The sequence below is a fragment of the Aquarana catesbeiana genome, linkage group LG07 (genome assembly GCF_042186555.1).
Source record: "Aquarana catesbeiana isolate 2022-GZ linkage group LG07, ASM4218655v1, whole genome shotgun sequence".
In the NCBI taxonomy this organism is placed as follows: domain Eukaryota; kingdom Metazoa; phylum Chordata; class Amphibia; order Anura; family Ranidae; genus Aquarana; species Aquarana catesbeiana.
Window position 1 is genome coordinate 85,624,910 of NC_133330.1, and position 19,710 is coordinate 85,644,619.

At 46.8% G+C, this 19,710-nt stretch overlaps 1 protein-coding gene across 1 annotated transcript; it reads right to left on the reverse strand.

Moving 5' to 3' along the window:
• Positions 1-9,962: 9,962 nt before the first annotated feature.
• LOC141102883 (uncharacterized) lies at positions 9,963-19,473 on the reverse strand. The gene is given in 6 exon segments (XM_073591915.1): positions 9,963-9,971; positions 11,444-11,641; positions 11,643-12,294; positions 12,822-13,251; positions 13,254-14,135; positions 18,939-19,473. Coding segments are annotated over 6 exon segments (2,706 nt in total).
• Positions 19,474-19,710: the final 237 nt, after the last annotated feature.

A 19,710-nucleotide genomic window follows, 5' to 3' on the forward strand; every position in this document is an offset into this window, starting at 1 on the left:
GTTCCCATCTCAAAAAGTTGGGAGGTATGTGCTTACGGCGGGGACAGATTTTCAGAGAGAGAGAAAGGGGCGCCACCTACACAGGGAGGTACTAGAGCCGGGCCAGGTAGAAGAGGGAGATGAAAGGAACCTTTTATTGTGGGGGGGTTGGGGTTTTGCACACCCTGCACTCTGTACACAGCACACCCCTGAACTCTGTACTCTGTCATGGCACCCTAAACCCTGCATTCTGTAAATAGTGCCCCGACAACTCTGCACGCAATGCACTTCTGAACCCTGCACTCTGTATGGAGCTCAGCCCTAAACTCTGCACTCTGTATATAGCACATCCCCGAACTCTGCACTCTGTATATAGCACACCCCCGAACTCTGCACTCTGTATATAGCACACCCCCCGAACCGTACTGCTGATATGTCCTGCAATGAAATTGGGTTTTACATCTGTGCTCTAGAAGCTAGAAATCACGGAAGTAGACACCGGTACTACAATGACCTCCCCTTGCTTCTGAGTTGCATGCAGAGTGGCTGCCCTGCTGCTTAGTGAAAACAGGAGGTCATTCACCAGGCAAGGGTGCTATTCAGAGAACAGTTTGCATTTTCTCAATGAATGCAAAGCATTCTCGGATTGGACGAGGTGGAGAGGGACAGTCTCCATTGGAGGAATTGGAATTTTACTGAAGGAAGATAATATTGTTTTGGTTTCTAGTTCATATCACACGAAGAGACAATGCATTTCTGGCAAGACCAGCAAGTATTTTTTGTACTTGCTGAAAAATTTCTTAGCCTAAAAAAAAAAGAAAATGAATGCAACCACCATATCTGAGCACTGATAAGCTGCAATATATTAAAATTGTGTTCTTGGGTTTACTTATCCTCTAAACAGTAGGTCATGTTGGTGAGTCTGTCATCTGATAGTTGTATGATTCTCAGGTCTGCTGGCAAATGCCAACTTAATTTCTATGATCAAACAAATTTAATGTTAAACACTATTCCTTATTAGCCTTACCAAAGGAAATCTATAGTGAGAAATCAGCTGCCATTCTGACAGTATCTGATTAGTAACTGTTGGAGATATTGCAAATCCCCATTTAAGGCGGAGTTCCACCCAAAAGTAGAACTTCTGCTTTAAGGACTCCTGACTTCCTGACATGCCATATTTGGCATGTCATTTTTTGGGGGGGGGGGGGTACCTAGTTTTGACAGGTACCCAGCTCTCACTTACGCTCGGGCCGCCTAGGTGGCTACTCCCTCCCTGCAATCTCACGTCCCAGAAGATTGCCCAGCCATTCAGAACGTGCAGCGCGACTCACTCATGCGCAGTGCGCACCCGGCTGTGAAGCCGCAAGCTGTTACAGCCGGGTGCCCACAGTAGTGATGCCGGCGCCTCAGAAAGGAGAGGGAGAGAACCTAGGCTTTGGGTGGCGGCATCGCTGGACTGTGGGACAGGTGAGTGTGTGTTTATTAAAAGTCAGTAACTACATTTTTTGTAGCTGCTGACTTTTAATAAGCACAGAAACGTCTGGAACTCCGCTTTGAAATACAAGTATACAAGTGACTACATACATAAAATAAGGTGACCAGGTTTTTAAAATGAAATCTGGGGACATATTTTTTTTTTTTATTGGTAAATAGTAAACTATTTTATAAGCGTATGTGTTTATGGAATGATTGTATGATATATAGGTTATTTCTCACATTTTGTCCATGAGATTAAAAAAAAGATACTTCTTTTTTGGGCTATGACTACCACATGTTAGTTAGATAAGATAGAGAAAAAACGTTATAAAGTATTGGGGTGTGGAGGGTACAGCTGTGGGTAGTATGTGCAGAAGAGGGGTGCAGGTGGATCATATAAAAGTATATGGTAAGTCATAATTCATTGCTCCAGCACTGCAGAGGCCACTTGGCAGTGGCATGCATGGAGCAATTGAAGTTAGCTGTACAGCACCAGTACTGGTCACCTACCCTGCTGCAGACACTGCTGTCACTGCCCCACCCCCCATCTTAAGCCCCTGCACACACGTCTCAACATCTAAAAAAACGCCAACTCACCTCCATCCAAACATCCTACAGAATCAACTGGTGCAGGCATCCTTCCATCAGGATCATTAGCAGCCAGAAGCTCCGCCTCCACCCCTATAGTCTTTCTCCAAGCGGCACTGGAGGACACTGAGCAGGGGCACTGGGAAGTGCCGAGAGAGGCGAACAGAGGGAGACTTCAGGTCGGCGCTGTAGTCACATAGCAGCGCTGTATTCATATGGCGGTGCCGTACATTTACTTAGAAGCATTGGTGTGGCTGCCGAGGGAAACGGTCAGGGCCGGACTGGGTATAAAAACCAACCCTGCAAATCATTTCTTACCAACCCGATAGCATTATTATACCAACCCAACCGCATAACATCATGATTTTCTTGTTATAAATGGGAAAACCATGCATTTTAAAGCACATTTGAAGAGTGTATTATACTTACCAGTGATCATCAGCACTGCCTCATCAGTGCCCATTAGTGTAGCCTCATCAGTGCCCATTCATGCAGCCTTACCAGTGCCTAACAATGAAGCCTCACGAGTGCCCATCAATGCAGCCTCACCAGTACCCATTAATGCAGCCTCGCCAGTGCCCATCAATGCAACCTCACCAGTGCTCATCAGCTCAGCTTCACCAGTGCCCATCAATGCAGCCTCACCAGTGTCCATCAATGCAACCTCATCAGTGCCCATCAATACAGCCTCATCAGTGCCCATCAGCTCAGCTTCACCAATGCCCATTAATGCAGCCTCACCAGTGCCCATCAATGCAGCCTTACCAGTGCCCATCAGATCAGCTTCACCAGTGCCCATCAATGCCTCAACAGTGCCCATCAATGCAACCTCATCAGTGCCCATCAATGCAGCCTCATCAGTGCCCATCAGCTCAGCCTCACCAGTGCCCATTAATGCAGCCTCACCAGTGCCCATTAATGCAGCCTCACCAGTGCCAATCAGTGCAGCCTCATCAGTGTCCATCAGCTCAGCCTCATCAGTGCAGCCTCACCAGTGTCCATCAATGCAGTCTCATCAGTGTCCATCAATGCAGCCTCACCAGTGTCCATCAATGCAGCCTCACCAGTGTCCATCAATGCAGCCTGATTAGTGCCCATCATTGCAGCCTTATCAGTGCCCATCAATGCAGCCCCACCAGTGTCCATCAATGCAGCCTGTTCAGTGCCCATCAATGCAGCCCGTTTAGTGCCCATAAATGCAGCCTGTTCAGTGACCATTAACTCACCCTGTTTAGTGCCCATCAATGCAGCCTATTCAGTGCCCATAAATGCAGCCTGTTCAGTGCTCATCAATGCAGCCTGTTCAGTGCCCATGAATGCAGCCTGTCCAGTGCCCATCAGCTCAGCCTGTTCAGTGCCAATCAATGCAGCCTGTTCAGTGCCCATAAATGCAGCCTGTTCAGTGCCCATCAAGGCAGCCTGTTCAGTGCCCATCAAGGCAGCCTGTTCAGTGCCCATCAATACAGCCTGTTCAGTGCCCATCAGCTCAGCCTGATCAGTGCCTCTCAATGCAGACTGCTCAGTGCCCATCAGCTCAGCCTGTTCAGTGCACATCAGCTCAGCCTGTTCTGTGCCCATCAATGCAGCCTGTGCAGTGTCCACCCAGCTGTGAAGCCATAAGCTGTCACAGCTGGGTGCCCACAGTTGAAATGCCGACACCGGGGAGAGGAGAGGGAGAAAAGCGACAGTTCAGGTAAGCACATCACTGGATCCTGAGACAGGTGAGTGTATGTTTATTAAAAGTCAGCAGCCACACTTTTTGGAGCTCTGCTTTAAGGAACACTTAAAGATTTTGTTCCTCCCCCAGCCAGTGAAAGAAGCAGCATCACCACAACGATTAGCTCATCTCTCTGTTACTCTGCTGCATACCTCCCAACTTTTTTAGATGGAAACGTAGAAAAAGTATCTAGGCATAGGACACACACCCTGCTGCGCCCCCTTAAAGGAGAATTATACAAAAAAAATAGTTAAAACTACAAGTGCTTTTTTTTAACCACTAGTATTCCTTTATACTGGCTTTTTAAATTGACAAATGCAGCAATTTAGACATTGGATGAATGGTTTAGCACTAGGAAACACTTTTTAAAAGATAAATAGTGCATTTTATATACAACTATATAGCAGTGGCGGCTGGTGAAGTTTTAGGATGGGGGCGCCAGAGCCCGCCCTTCCTTTTTGACCCCTCCCACTTGGTGAAAATGGGCATGGTTTCAGCGGAATAGTGGGCGTGGCTCTAAGGTGGTGTGGTTAGCATCTGAGATGAACGAGGGATGGAGGGAGAGAGGGAGGGACAGCAGGCCCAGATCCTACACAACAATAGAAATATGTGTATTCTAGAAAGTTTAACAATCAGCAGATAAAGATACTCCAAACACCTGGTGTTAGCACTTCAATCATCCTGACACCATGGTTGTTATGGTGCCAGGATGATTGAAGCGCATTATTTCTATTATTACATTGTAGTAAAAAAGAAATCATTCAACTCACCATAATGCAGAATCAGTGGGAGCCCTGAGCGATGCCATCAGGTGTCCCCAGTGGAGTCAGTCCTTACATCAGGTGCCCCCATCGGAGTCCGTGCTTACATCAGGTGCCCCCAGCAGAGTCCGTCCTTACATCAGGTGCCCCCAGCGGAGTCCGTCCTTACATCAGGTGCCCCAGCGTAGTCCCTCCTTACATCAGGTGCCCCCAGCGGAGTCCCTCCTTACATCAGGTGCCCCCAGCGGAGTCCCTCCTTACATCACGTGCCCCCAGCTGAGTCCCTCCTCACATCAGGTGCCCCCAGCGGAGTCCCTCCTTACATCTGTGTCCCCATCTGCCGAGTACCTTCTTACATCTGTGTCTCCGTCAGCAGAGTCCCTCCTTACATCAGGTGCCCCCAGAGGAGTCCCTCCTTACATCAGGTGCCCCCAGCAGAGTCCCTCCTTACATCAGGTGCCCCCAATGGAGTCCCTCCTTACATCTGTGTCCCCATCTGCCGAGTCCCTCCTTACATCTGTGTCCCCGTTAGCGGAGTCCCTCCTTACATCTGTGTCTCCATATGCCGAATCCCTCCTTACATCTGTTTCCCCGTCAGCGAAGTCCCTCCTTACATCTGTGTCCCCATCAGTAGAGTCCCTCCTTACATCTGTGTCCCCAGCAGAGCCCTTCCTTACATCTGTGTCCCCAGCGGAGTCCCTCCTTACATCTGTGTCCCCAGCGGAGCCCCTCCTTACATCTGTATCCCCGTCAGTGGAGCCCCTCCTTACATCTGTGTCCCCATCAGTGGAGCCCCTCCTTACATCTGTGTCCCCAGTGGAGCCCCTCCTTACATCTGTGTCCCCAGTGGAGTCTCTCCTTACATCTGTGTCCCCAGCAGAGCCCCTCCTTACATCTGTGTCCCCAGTGGAGCCCCTCCTTACATCTGTGTCCCCAGTGGAGCCCCTCCTTACATCTGTGTCCCCATCTGCCAAGTCCCTCCTTACATCTGTGTCCCCGTTAGCGGAGTCCCTCCTTACATCTGTGTCTCCATATGCCGAAACCCTCCTTACATCTGTGTCCCCATCAGCGAAGTCCCTCCTTACATCTGTGTCCCCATCAGTAGAGTCCCTCCTTACATCTGTGTCCCCAGCAGAGCCCTTCCTTACATCTGTGTCCCCAGCGGAGTCCCTCCTTACATCTGTTTCCCCAGCGGAGCCCCTCCTTACATCTGTATCCCCGTCAGTGGAGCCCCTCCTTACATCTGTGTCCCCATCAGTGGAGCCCCTCCTTACATCTGTGTCCCCATCAGTGGAGCCCCTCCTTACATCTGTGTCCCCAGCAGAGCCCTTCCTTACATCTGTGTCCCCAGCGGAGTCCCTCCTTACATCTGTGTCCCCAGCGGAGCCCCTTCTTACATCTGTATCCCCGTCAGTGGAGCCCCTCCTTACATCTGTGTCCCCATCTGCCGAGTACCTTCTTACATCTGTGTCTCCGTCAGCAGAGTCCCTCCTTACATCAGGTGCCCCCAGAGGAGTCCCTCCTTACATCAGGTGCCCCCAGCAGAGTCCCTCCTTACATCAGGTGCCCCCAATGGAGTACCTACTTACATCTGTGTCCCCATCTGCCGAGTCCCTCCTTACATCTGTGTCCCCGTTAGCGGAGTCCCTCCTTACATCTGTGTCTCCATATGCCGAATCCCTCCTTACATCTGTTTCCCCGTCAGCGAAGTCCCTCCTTACATCTGTGTCCCCATCAGTAGAGTCCCTCCTTACATCTGTGTCCCCAGCAGAGCCCTTCCTTACATCTGTGTCCCCAGCGGAGTCCCTCCTTACATCTGTGTCCCCAGCGGAGCCCCTCCTTACATCTGTATCCTCGTCAGTGGAGCCCCTCCTTACATCTGTGTCCCCATCAGTGGAGCCCCTCCTTACATCTGTGTCCCCAGTGGAGCCCCTCCTTACATCTGTGTCCCCAGTGGAGTCTCTCCTTACATCTGTGTCCCCAGCAGAGCCCCTCCTTACATCTGTATCCCCAGTGGAGCCCCTCCTTACATCTGTGTCCCCAGCGGAGCCCCTCCTTACATCTGTGTCCCCATCTGCCGAGTCCCTCCTTACATCTGTGTCCCCGTTAGCGGAGTCCCTCCTTACATCTGTGTCTCCATATGCCGAAACCCTCCTTACATCTGTGTCCCTGTCAGCGAAGTCCCTCCTTACATCTGTGTCCCCATCAGTAGAGTCCCTCCTTACATCTGTGTCCCCAGCAGAGCCCTTCCTTACATCTGTGTCCCCAGCGGAGTCCCTCCTTACATCTGTGTCCCCAGCGGAGCCCCTCCTTACATCTGTATCCCCGTCAGTGGAGCCCCTCCTTACATCTGTGTCCCCATCAGTGGAGCCCCTCCTTACATCTGTGTCCCCAGTGGAGTCTCTCCTTACATCTGTGTCCCCAGCAGAGCACCTCCTTACATCTGTGTCCCCAGTGGAGCCCCTCCTTACATCTGTGTCCCCAGCAGAGCCCCTCCTTACATCTGTGTCCCCAGCGAAGTCCCTCCTTACATCTGTGTCCCCAGCGGAGTCCCTCTTTACATCTGTGTCCCCAGCGGAGTCCCTCCTTACATCTATGTCCCCAGCGGCGTCCGTCCTTACATCTATGTCCCCAGCGGAGCCCCTCCTTACATCTGTGTCCTCAGCGGAGCCCCTCCTTACATCTGTGTCCCCAGTGGAGCCCCTCCATACATCTGTGTCCCCAGCGGAGCCCCTCCTTACATCTGTGTCCCCAGCGGAGCCCCTCCTTACATCTGTGTCCCCAGTGGAGCCCCTCCATACATCTGTGTCCCCAGCGGAGTCCCTCCTTATATCTGTGTCCCCATCTGCCGAATCCCTCCTTACATCTGTGTCTCCGTGAGCTGAGTCCCTCCTTACATCTGTGTCCCTAGTTCCTGGTTTTCTCCGTGTGTTCAGTGGAGAGGGGAGGGGCCTCCCCTCTCCACTGAACACAAGGGGATTAGTCCACACAGCGGCCATCATTTTGTAGCCCGCCGGAAGTGACTTTGTTCTCACATTGAGAACAAAGCACCCGGCCGGGCACCAGGCGGATGCTGCTCGGCGCCGCAAAACAGCTCCAAACCCCGCCAATGAAACGCCGCGTCTGCACTGTGTACTGCAAAGTGCACTGTGTCCGGTGCCCAAACACAGTGCACTTAGTTAAAGGACATTTTTTTTCATATTTTTTTTTCTTAAAGGGGCCGTTTTAAAAAAAATGTTTTTTTTATTTCAATTTTTTTAAATTTTACTTTTTAAAATTTTTTTGGTGACTACAGGAGGGTGGTGCAGCGCCCGGGTGCCCCCTATGAACGGGCCCCCACTGCTATATAGATCAGACCAAAATGAGGGACAAATGAGGAGGAAAGAGGGACAGAGGAACTTTGTTGCAAATTAGGGACAGTTGGGAGCTATGCTGCTGTGTTCTCCTTTTAACATGCACCTTGAACTGAAACACAACTAACTGGTCCCTTGTGCTGCTTCTGCAAGCCCCAATCTGAGTTCTGCTGTACAAGGATTGCAAGAGGCTGAGTCAGGTACATTTCTTGCAGTTAAAAATAGATTCAAGGATGTATTACAAAAATACAAAGTTGCACTGATTTGTCTCTTTTGTATCTGTCTGAAGTTCAGCTTCAATAATATAAGTTATACAGGTATGCCATAACCTCCAAAAACAAATCACAGCTCATCTCTTTCCACACTAGCTCTGCTGAAAGCTATGTAGTACTTGAAAACAAAAAATAATAATGCGCCAACCGAAACAAAGTGACAAAAGTGGCCAACACAACAATCAGACTAATTGTAACGAAAGTGAAAAAAAATGGATAAGTGTAGCGCTAAACAGTACATGTGCGTTATTGGGTAAAACCTGACAGAATGGACATCTGGAAGGGAAAGAGCCCAATAAAGTGCATTTAATGAAACACAAATTTAATCGTGTATAGACTGATATCTGGACGTTTTAGTCAAAATAAGTGACACAAAAGTGGTAATGAAAGTAATATATGTGTTGAACTAGTAAACACTAAAAGGACCCTATATAGACTGGTAGTTAACACTAGCAGGATCGGGTCACCGTGGAATAGTGATGAAAGAAATAAACTATTCTCTCTCTATAAATCTGAAGATAATCATAAAAAATTAATCTGACAAGAACCTCATTAAAGGTACAGTGACACAAATATGTGATAAACATAAAGTGAACGGGTAAAAGTGAAAAATGATGCGTCACAATAACGGCATGAGCTGCTAACAAAACTAGAAGTCCAACATGAATTAGTAAATAGCTGACATAGCTAGAAGTCCAGCAAAAATGAATAGATAGGCATCTAGGAATGTAGCTGGAAGGTCAGCAGCAACCGAAACCAATGGTGTGGGGCCCTTAGATCAGGGGATGGCATCCACAGGATAAGGTATCCAACATATGTGAGAAAGGGATAGGCAAGAATACCCTTACCGGCAATGGTGGACTCCACAGCCAGCGGCTTAGGAGTCAGACAAGCTTAAGATGGGGATAAGAGATGTTTCCACAGCAGCTGGAGATGATGGAGCGGCACTCGCCGACCGAACCTCTCTGGTCTCAGCAACTCCCGATATCCCAGGTGCAAGTGAGAAACTGCTTACAAGGATGTTGCCTCCATGGAGTTGGAAAAGGTCCTCAGGAAAAATGGGATCAAAAAGAAGACTTCCCCATAGTGTAAATAAGCTTTTTGAGGAGCTTTATTTAAAAACAAAACCATAAAATACACCCTGACTCAGAAATTGGAGTCAGGTATAGAGCAATAAAAAGCGCTTGGATCAAAGATAGTGGCAAGACAGGCATAAACACCTGACGCGTTTCGTCCAATAGGACTTCAACTGGGGTACATGACTGTCTGCCACACATGCCTGTATATATATATAAAACGTATAATTACTGAATCCTAGCAGCTGTTCGCGCCATGCATTTTTTTTTTCACTATGTAGTACTTGGTTCTTAAGACTTGTTCCTCAAGGCTAAGTGGTAGTGCTGTGGTTCTATAAACAAAAGTGCACCTAAAGCGCATCTAAAGCCACCACCAAAAAATAAATGATATATTAAATATTAGATAGATAGATAGATAGATAGATAGAGATATCTCTATCTATCTATCTATCTATCTATCTATCTATCTATCTATCTATCTATCTATCTATCTATCTATATATCTATATATATATATATATATATATATATATATATATATGTGGTTTACAAATAAAGGTAGCATTGTTTGTGCTTTCAGTTCAGCTCATGGCAAGTGACAAGGACACTGCATTTAGGGCAACATCAAATGGTATTTCCTGTACTTGCTGAAAACGTTCTTAGCCTAAAAAATAATGCAATCATTACATCCAAAGACTGGTAAGCTTATATAAGGTAATATTACATTTTTTGTTGTGGGTTTAGATTTCCTGTAAGCAAATACAAAATACAAAAACCAGTTTACTTTCTACTTTGGGTTCTTGGAAGTAACTAATTTTTTTTAGCAAGCCCCAAGGTGAAGATGACCATACCAAGAAACCAACTGCATTTCTTACAAAATAGGAAGCTTAGTCTGTGATCATTGTAATTGACTATTAATCTGTTACCCTTATTGCCTGCAATACATTTAATTGAAAACTTTTCTGTCAGCTATTTCCGTGGAATTATATATTGCAGTTTGTGAACTGGAATTCTGAGGACGACTGCAATCAGCTATAATGTAATGTTCTCTCTATTGATGTTAGAATAGCTTATTCAAGAAAACAGCCAAATGAGGCCCATTTACTGTGACTCATTTAATAGAGCAATATTTTATCAACCAACTGGACCAAACTTAAATTTGTGAAACATTAGATTTAGCGGTACACATATTTTTCTTATGTGGAGGCTGGATTGTGAGAAACAAGAATTTTGTGCAATTTCAAGAATAGTTTAGAAAATAAGAGAACACATGCTGTGAATAGTACAAAATGACCTGTAAACCCTGCAAGCCTACTTTTTGTCTCTTAAAAGTAAGCAATATGTTTAGCATTCAACTGCTACTTGCTGCAGGTCACAGACCTAGGAATCTATTTATAAAAACTGAGAGAACAGCTGGAGGAATAGTTTACAATTATCAAATAAATGTTAGCTTTTTTTATTTTTCTAACCTTCTATGCTATTCTTTGCACCATTTGCTATAAACTAGTCAGTGGCTGACACTCATAAGGGGCGCAGCCTTCCTAATCCATGTGCACTGCACCCCGAGCCCACCGACTTGTGTGACATTAGCAAATTAATATTCCCTAATGTCTTCCTGCTCCTCCTCCCAGCCAATCAGGAAGCGGGTCCTGAGACCCAATTGGCCGGAAGTCCTAACACCCGATTGGCCGGGAGGAGAAGCACCTGCCGGGTCTCAGGAGGAGATGCAGTGGGAAGCTGCTGAAGCTGGGACCTGGATAGGGTAAGTGTGCGGCTGGCAGGCAACCTGGCGGGCGACGAGCGAGCGAGCAGGTGAGTGAAGCGGCGATAGATCGAGCAACAGGGGTGGGGGAAGTGAGGGGGCTAGGTTTGTTTTCCGCCCCCCCCCCCCAAAAAAAGAGCACCAGCCGCCACTGAAACTAGTCATTGGGTTTGATTTACTAAAGGCAAATAGACTGTGCACTCTGCAAGTGCGGGTTCTCCAGAGCTTAGTAAATGTCTACTGACTTCCATTATCCAATCATGTGCAAGCAAAAAAGGTTTTTTTATTTTCCTTGAATGTGAATAATAATAATAATAATACATTTTATTTATAGTGTTTCATCAAAAGATCTCAAAGTGCTACAGGTTAGAAACAAAAAAGAAAAATGAGCAGTTTATACAATGAAACAAACATCTAAAAAGGACAAAAAGCTTTGCTAAAAAAGAAATGTCTTAAGACCTTTTTAAAACATTCAGTTGATTGAGGAGCCCTCAAGGTGTCAGGTAGGGCATTCCACAGGCGTGGGGCAGCTGCACAAAAAGCCCTGTCTCCCATTGTTTTGAGTCTAGTTCTGGGTATTTGAAGAAGGTTTGAGTGAGTAGAGCGGAGGGGACGTGATGTGTTTTGTAGTTTGAGAAGTTCCTTGAGGTGGGGGGGGGGCATGTCCATGTATGCATTGGTGTGTGAGGAGGAAAACCTTGTACTCAAACCTGATGGAGACAGGAAGCCAGTGGAGTGAGTGGAGAATGGGGGTAATGTGCTCATGTTTCCGCACTCTCATCAGGATCCTCGCTGCAGAGTTTTGGATGTACTGAAGCCTCTGCAGACTCCTTCTAGGAATCCCAATGAGAAGTGCGTTACAGTAGTCCAGTCTGGAGGAGACAAAGGCATGAACCAGCTTTTCGGCATCTGGGAGGGAGAGAATGGGACAGAGTTTAGAGATATTACAGAGGTGGTAGAAAGAGGTCTTGCATAGGTGATTTATATGAGCTTTAAAAGTGAGTTGGGAGACAATTTTTACACCAAGATTTGTGACTGTTGATGAGAGGGGGATATTGGAACCAGAAAAGGTGATGCTGGTTATGAATGATGATTTGGTCTGGTAAGGAGTGCCAATCAGGATGACTTCAGTTTTGGAACTGTTTAGTTGAAAAAAGTTATGCTCCATCCATACCTTTATCTCCTCCAGACAGGTGCTAAGTACTGATAGTGATGACTGTGAAGTTGGGGTTTCAGCTGTTGCATTTACATATAGCTGTGTGTCATCAGCATAGCAGTGAAATGAAATTTTGTGGCGCCTAATAATTTGGATAAAAAGGAGCTGCGCTCAAAACACAAGTAAATGTAATAAGAAATATAATACAAATTGTGAAAAATAAAAGTGAAAAATAAACAGTGAGTCAGTCCATAAATGCTAAATCAATAGTCCATAAATTGATCAAGTAACCATCACAGTGACTTCACACCAATAAAAAGTGCCCGACCACCTTACGAATTGCCTGCTTACCGAACGGCAGGAGGCAAGAAGCAATCGACTGTAACCCAGCCACGGCCTTTATCTTCCAAGGACAGCTGCTGGACTGACACGGGACTGCCCCTAGTCATAGGTTTGATGGTAACAACCCCCTAGACGTCCCACTGGATCGAAGATATATTGGACTGTACTCCGGGGAATGCTGTTGGATTGGCTCTGCAGACTCCTCTTCTCCGTTGCCGATACCTGCAGGTTTCCTTCTAATCCCCTGGACAGGTTTGTTGGTGGCGGGGGGGTCCTCTGGGCTTGTACGGCCCTCTCTGAAGTGACTGCTGTTTCGTCAGATTAGGGCTAATAATTTGGCCAAGGGGGGTAAGATAGAGGATGAAGAGGATGGGGCCAAGGACTGACCCCTGGGGAACACCGCAAGTAACTGTATGTGGATTTGATTTGAAGTGGCCCAAGGAGATGTATTCTGTCCTGTTTGTGAGATATGATGATTTGAACCAACTGAGGGCTGTGTCATTGAGTCCAGCGGTGCGGTGGAGCCAGTTTAAAAGAATGCCATGGTCAACAATATCAAATGCAGCCGAAAGGTCTAGGAGAATGAGGAGGGAGGGAGAGCCAGCATCGGATGACATGAGGAGGTCGTTTCTAACTCTGACGAGGGCAGTCTCTGTGCTGTGAGCAAAGCGGAAACCTGACTGGAATTTTTCAAAGAGGTTATTATGTTTGAGGTGGTGCTGAAGGTGAATGGCAACTGCTTTCTCAAGTACTTTTAATATGAAGGGGAATTGGAGATGGGCCTATAATTGGATAGGACTTCCAGATCAAGAGTGGGTTTTTTGAGCAATGGTCTGATAATGGCATCTTTTAAAACAGAGGGAACGTGACCAGTTTGGAGGGAATGATTTATAGCAGCGGTGATCAGGGTACTTAGGACAAAGATATGAGTTTTTACCAGGGAGGTTGGGAGAGGGTCCAGGGGACAGGTGGAGGGTTTCATCTTCCTGATGATGTTCTGCACCTCTTCTGATGACATCTCAGGAAGGCAGTTTAGGGGTTGGGAGACGATATATGTTGGGGGGACAATTTGGGTGAGAGGACCAGAAAGGGCAGAGTGAATATGTGCAATTTTTGAGGAGGAAAAAATGAATTTTTTGCACTGCTCTTCTGTAAGGGCAGTAAGTGGAGGTGATTTTGGTTTAAGAAGGTGATTTATAGTGGAGAAAAGCTGCTTGGAATTTCCTGGGCTATTTCTGATGGCATTGGAGTAAAACTGTGACCTTGCATCTTTGAGGGACTGTGCATATTTTTGTTGATGCTCCCGGTAAATTTGTTTATGGACAATGAGGCCAGAGGCTTTTAAGCGCCGCTCAAGGACCCACCCTGCTGCCTTCATCTTACGAAGCTCATCTGTGAACCAGGGAGCTGAGCGCCTGAAGGTGACTGTTCGTGTATTAACAGGGGCATGGAGGTCCAAAAGGCTGCTAAGTTGACTGTTGTAGTAATCCACTGCTTCGTCGGCTGATGAAAAGTGTGTGGAAAGATGCTGAAAGTCCGCTGCCAAGAGTTCTGGGTTTATGTTTTTTAGGTTTCTGAAGCAGATATTCCACTTAGGCTTGTAGAGGCTGGATAGGGATGGCAAATCCATGAATATGGCGTGATCGGACACACCTGCAGGTTGGCAAGAAGAGCAGAGTTGGTAATGACCAGATCCCAGGTATGCCACCTGATGTGTGTGGGGACATCAACAAGTTGTTTTAAATTAAAACAATCCAGTAGTTGAAGAAATTCAGCTGCAAAACGGCAGGAGGGGGTGTCAACGTGGATGTTCATATCGCCCAAAATTATAACATTGGCAGAGAATGTGCAGAAAGTTGTGAGAAGGTGTGACATCTCAGTGATAAATGATGGGTTTGATTTTGGTGGTCGATAGATGAGGAGGAACAGCACAGGGGAGGGGGACTTGCATTTAAATGCAAGGCATTCAAATGAAGACAGTTCAGGTAATGGTTATGGTTGCAGAGATAACTCCAAATGGCTGCGATGGATGACTAACAGGCCCCCACCACGCCCTGTGCTGCAAGCTTTTTGGAGGTAGCTGTATCCTTGGGGACAAATCTCATTTAAAGAGGAAAAGGTATTTGGTTGGTGCCAGGTCTCTGAAATGCACATATAGTCCAGACATGTATCCAGGATATGATCATGAATAAGGCAGGATTTGTTTGTAATAGACTGTGCATTTAAGAGTACAATTTTGCTACTTGATGATGCAACAAGTCTTTGCACCGGCCGTAGCAGACTAGAGTCCACTCCACGTTTCCCATTCAGCTCACTGAGAGATGTTGCCATAAAGACGTCCAAACTACATATCCGATAGGAGACAGCATTCTGATGACGCGTGCGTGGAACAACAGTTCGTGTTGCTGACCAGAGAGCCGGGATGTTATGGCTTGTCTGTGAGCAGACAAACTTTCTATGGGAACTTCTATGGATGTAGTGCGGATGGCAGAGAAGTCCTAGTTGTTTAACCACTGCAGTGCACGGTGGAGTGAAGAAACTGCTGAAATTTATCAGCTGGTTAACAGAGTAACTCAGCATAGTGGTGGTGCCGATGGTGGCATGGAAGAAGTGCAGGTTGTTTTTAGCTGCGTAGCTACAAGGACTTTCAACTCTGCAGCAGCGGCGATGGGTGGTTTCAGGCTTCCCAGATGCACTTTACGATGGCATATGATTGGGTAGTCTGTGTAAAGTGAAGCTTCACCTCATTTACTAAGCACTGGAGCAATTGAACTTGAAGACTGCACAGGGGGGTAGGGGTGTGGGGTAATAGTTATGACCTCTGTGTTTCCCTCCCCGTTGGGCGCCACGCAAGGGTCACATAAGAGGCCTACTCTGGGGTGGGTTCTTCTGGGCTTCGCTAGACACTTTGGATAGCGTCACTGCCTTACACATGGGGTACCTTTTACTTGTACAGATGACTAAACTCTAGTAAACTCTCTCTTGATGTAATATACACCACCACGGTGACTGATGCATTTAGGAGGGACACACAGAGCCAATGCCCTTTCCATCTGTCCAGCGTATCACTGCTAACTCACTCCCAATAACGGTATGGGTCCAGCTGTGCATCTAGCACAGACTCCATGCATGTATTTTGCTTAGCTCTTCTCTTCCGTACCTGTGCGCCAGTCTGGTCCCAATGTTACGGGAGATGGACCTGCTCATAGAAAGAGTGCCAACAACAAGTCCTCCTGAAAGAAGATATCCCACCTGTCACATGTACACGCTTACAACGGGCTGCTAGAGAAACCTTTGTTACCCTTGGTAACCACTTGTATCTTCACACTGTATTAACTCTTGTATCACTGTCCACATACCCCAATTTGTATAAATGGCCCGAACTGTAGACTATGTGTGTCGGTTACTTGCATTACACCCCTTGAGTAACTTCAGACAAGGCAAAGTTTCAAAAGCTTTACTTACCCCCATCCCTTTTATAATGCACATAACCAGTGGATGGGACCCAGAGAAGCCCGCCAAGAAAGAACCAGGAACATAATTAACACTAATCCTCCAGACTGGGGCAGCGTAAAACTCTACCTGCCTACAAGTCTATTTGCCTTTAGTAAATCAACCTCATTGTGTGTATTAACAGCGGGATATGGCAATATCATACATTGTATATACCCTGTTTCCCCGAAAATAAGACCTAGCGTGATTGTCGGTGATGGCTGCAATATAAGCCCTACCCCCCAAATAAGCCCTAGTTAAAGTCCTTGTAGGTCTTATTTTCAGGGTAGGGCTTTTTTTTGGGGAAACAGGGTAGGGCTTATTTGGGGGGTAGGGCTTATATTGCAGCCATCACCGACAATCACGCTAGGTCTTATTTTCAGGGAAACAGGGTACCAGGGATGTGTGGTGAGGTCAGTGGCTGGTGAAGCACTGGCTAGTATCAGAGCTAGATACACACAGGGTACATACGCCGCAATCTTTAGAGCGGGAGCAATAATTCCAGCACTAGACCTCCTGTCACGTACCTGGTGGAGATCGAGCTGTAGAGAGGGCTTCTTTTACACCTCCTGTCTAACGCCCCTGGTAGAGATGACAGGGAGTGAAGGACACAGAGTGGCACGAGGGCCAATGTAGCGGGTGGCACCAGCTGGGCCTTGGCAAGAACCCGATGGCTATAGATCACCGGACAGACACTGAGAACTGGAACTCCGTGCCGCTGGATCAGCAGGCGGAAGCGTGGCTGGAACATAAGCGAGAGGGTCATCAACAGCCGGGCAGAGCAGGTACAGGAACGTGAGGCAGAAGCTAAGACAGGATACAGGCTTGGTACACAGTTGGACATCGAGGTACAGGAACATGAGACAGGAGCAGAGTCAAACACAAGCCAAGGTCACAGGTAGGCAGGCGGAAGTCCAAAGGAAGGTACAGCTGAAGCCAGGTCAAACACAGGTAACTGGAACAAATCAATGCACAGGTTAACAGGAACAAGCTGAAAGACCACTCAGCAATGTGTATGTGTCATTGCTCAGTTTAAATAGGCTGTCTGGCGCCAGTATGTGCGCGTCTGCTCGCGCCCGTGCGCTTACACATGCGCCAATACATGTTATTCTTTGTGCACACGCTGATGTGCCCATGCCTGCGCGCCAATGCGCGTATGTAAACCGGACTTCCCTTATATTGTCCCCCCAATGAGCAACCTCTGGATGCCCATTTGTAACCTCTTTTTGGGGTGAGCCTGGAAGAATGCCCGTATCAATCTCTTGGCGTGAAGATTGGATTCTGGTTCTGTAGCCTTTCCATTTTATTAAAAACTGGATCACGTTCCTTCTCTTTCTACATTCCACAATTGTGTTGACCTCATATTCCTCTTTGCCATCGATTATAGTAGGTGCTGGTGGACCTGACTCATGACACGTGGAAGACAGGGTGAATTTTGGAAGTCTCTGGGAGTGAAAGTTTGTAGGCTGCCTCTTGACAGAAAATGGACCGATATATCTAGGTCTGAGCTTCTTGGATGGACATGACCATCTTAAACTGGCAGTGGATAACCAGACCTTGTCTTCTATTTGAAGTTTTAGGTCTCCTCTTCTTCCTGTCAAAGAATTTTTTATTGTCTTGTTGTGTTTTAGAAATGGCATCTTGCAATACCTTGTTGTTCGACTGAAGAGCACTTAACCTTTTTTGGACTGCAGGAACCGAGCAATCAGGCAAGATGTCGGGTAGGAAGGCTGGGAAAAACCCATAATTTCCAAAAAACGGGGCTTGTCCTGTAGCCAAGTGAACTGCATCAATGTAAGCGAATTCTGCCAGGGGTAAAAGTGATGCCCAGTCATCCTGGGCAAAGGATGAGAAGCACCGAAGGTACTGTTCTAGAGTCTGATTTGTGCGTTCTGTTTTGCCATTTGTCTGGGGTTGATAAGCTGATCAGAAACAAGTTTTGATCTTTAGTATCCTGCAAAGATCTTTACAGAATCTGGACGTAAATTGTACCCCTCGATCGGAGGTGATGCTGCTGGGTACCCCATGGAGTCTAACCACTTCCTTGATGAAGGTACAAGCGTTCTCTGTTGCTGAAGGGGTTCCTAACATAGGAACGAAATGGACCATCTTCGTTAATCTGTCACTGATCACAAAGATGGTAGTGAATCTTTCGGATGGCGGAAGCTCAACGATAAAGTCAATACTGATCATTTCCCAGGATCTCTTGGGAATGGGTAACGGTCTTAACAGACCCCAGGATTTGGTTTTATCATTTTTGTTTCGGGTGCAGACCCCACAGGTACCGACATGATCCTTGCAATTGGACCTTAGACCTGACCACCAAAAGGACCGTTGCACTAGATCCACTGTCTTGGTTACCCCAAAATCTCCCGCCAAGGGATGGTCATGACACAGGCTAAGGATCTTGGGGCGCAGCCTTGGGGGTATAAACACCTTTTGGTTGTGCAGGAATAACTCTTGTACCTGGAAGCAAACACCTTGTGGTAGAACATTCCTCGCGGATGCCTGTTTAAGCTGGGTGATCAGATCTACTTGTAGTAGCAGAAAACTTTTGGCCGGCAGGATTGTGTCTGCTTGGTGATGTTCTTCTTCTTTTGGCTACATGCGCGATAACGCATCAGGCTTGCCATTCTTGGAACCTGGTCTGAAAGTGATATGGAAGGAGAAACGGGAAAAGAACAGTGCCCACCTGGCTTGACGGGGTCTTAATTGTTTGGCTGTTCTGAGATATTCAAGATTTTTGTGATCGGAAAAAATCAAAATGGGGTGCGCTGCTCCTTCCAGCAAGCAACGTCATTCTTCTAGGGCTGTCTTTATGGCCAATAACTCTCGGTCTCCCACATCCTAATTTCTTTATGCAGGGCTGAGTTTCCTAGAAAAGAAGGCAATGAGATGTAACAGAGACTTCATTCCCTGGCGCTGTGACAGGATGGAACCCAGGGCATTCTCCGAAGCATCTACCTCGAGTAAAGAATGGTGATGCAGGATCTGGATGTTGTAAAATGGGTGCTGAGGTAAACAGAGTCTTTAACTGATCAAAAGCTGCTTGTGCTGCAGATGTCCACTGAAAACGGGTATTCTGTTTTGTCAGCTGGGTGACAGGAGAGATAATGGCAGAGAAATTTTTAATAAACTTGCAATAAAAGTTGGCAAATCCTATGAACCTCTGTGTGCTCTTCTTGTCTGTAGGAGTGGGCCATTCGAGGATAGATTTGACCTTTTGGGGATCCATGGAGATGCCTGAAGTGGAAATAATAAGTCCCAAGAATTGGATTGTTTCTTTTTCAAATTCACACTTCTCGGCCTTTGCATATAATCCATGGTCTCTTAATCGGCCGAGAACCTTTTTCACCTGTTCACGGTGTGCTGACATGGAATTAGAAAAGATAAGGATGTCGTCTAGATATACAATCAGGAATAGGTCAAGGAAGTCTCTGAAAATGTTGTTGATGAAATTCTGGAATGTTGCTGGAGCATTGCACAACCCGAAGGGCATAACAAGATACTCATAATGTCAGAATCTAGTGCGGAAGGCCGTCTTCCATTCATCCTCTTTGCGGATCTGCACCAGATTATATGCGCCTCGTAAATCAAGCTTCGTGAACACAGTGGATGTTTTGAAACGTTGGAAAAGTTCCGGAACCGGGGCAAAGAATATCTGTTCTTGACGGTGACTTTATTTAATTCCTGGTAATCAACACAGGGACGCAGGGTATGGTCCTTTTTCTCTACA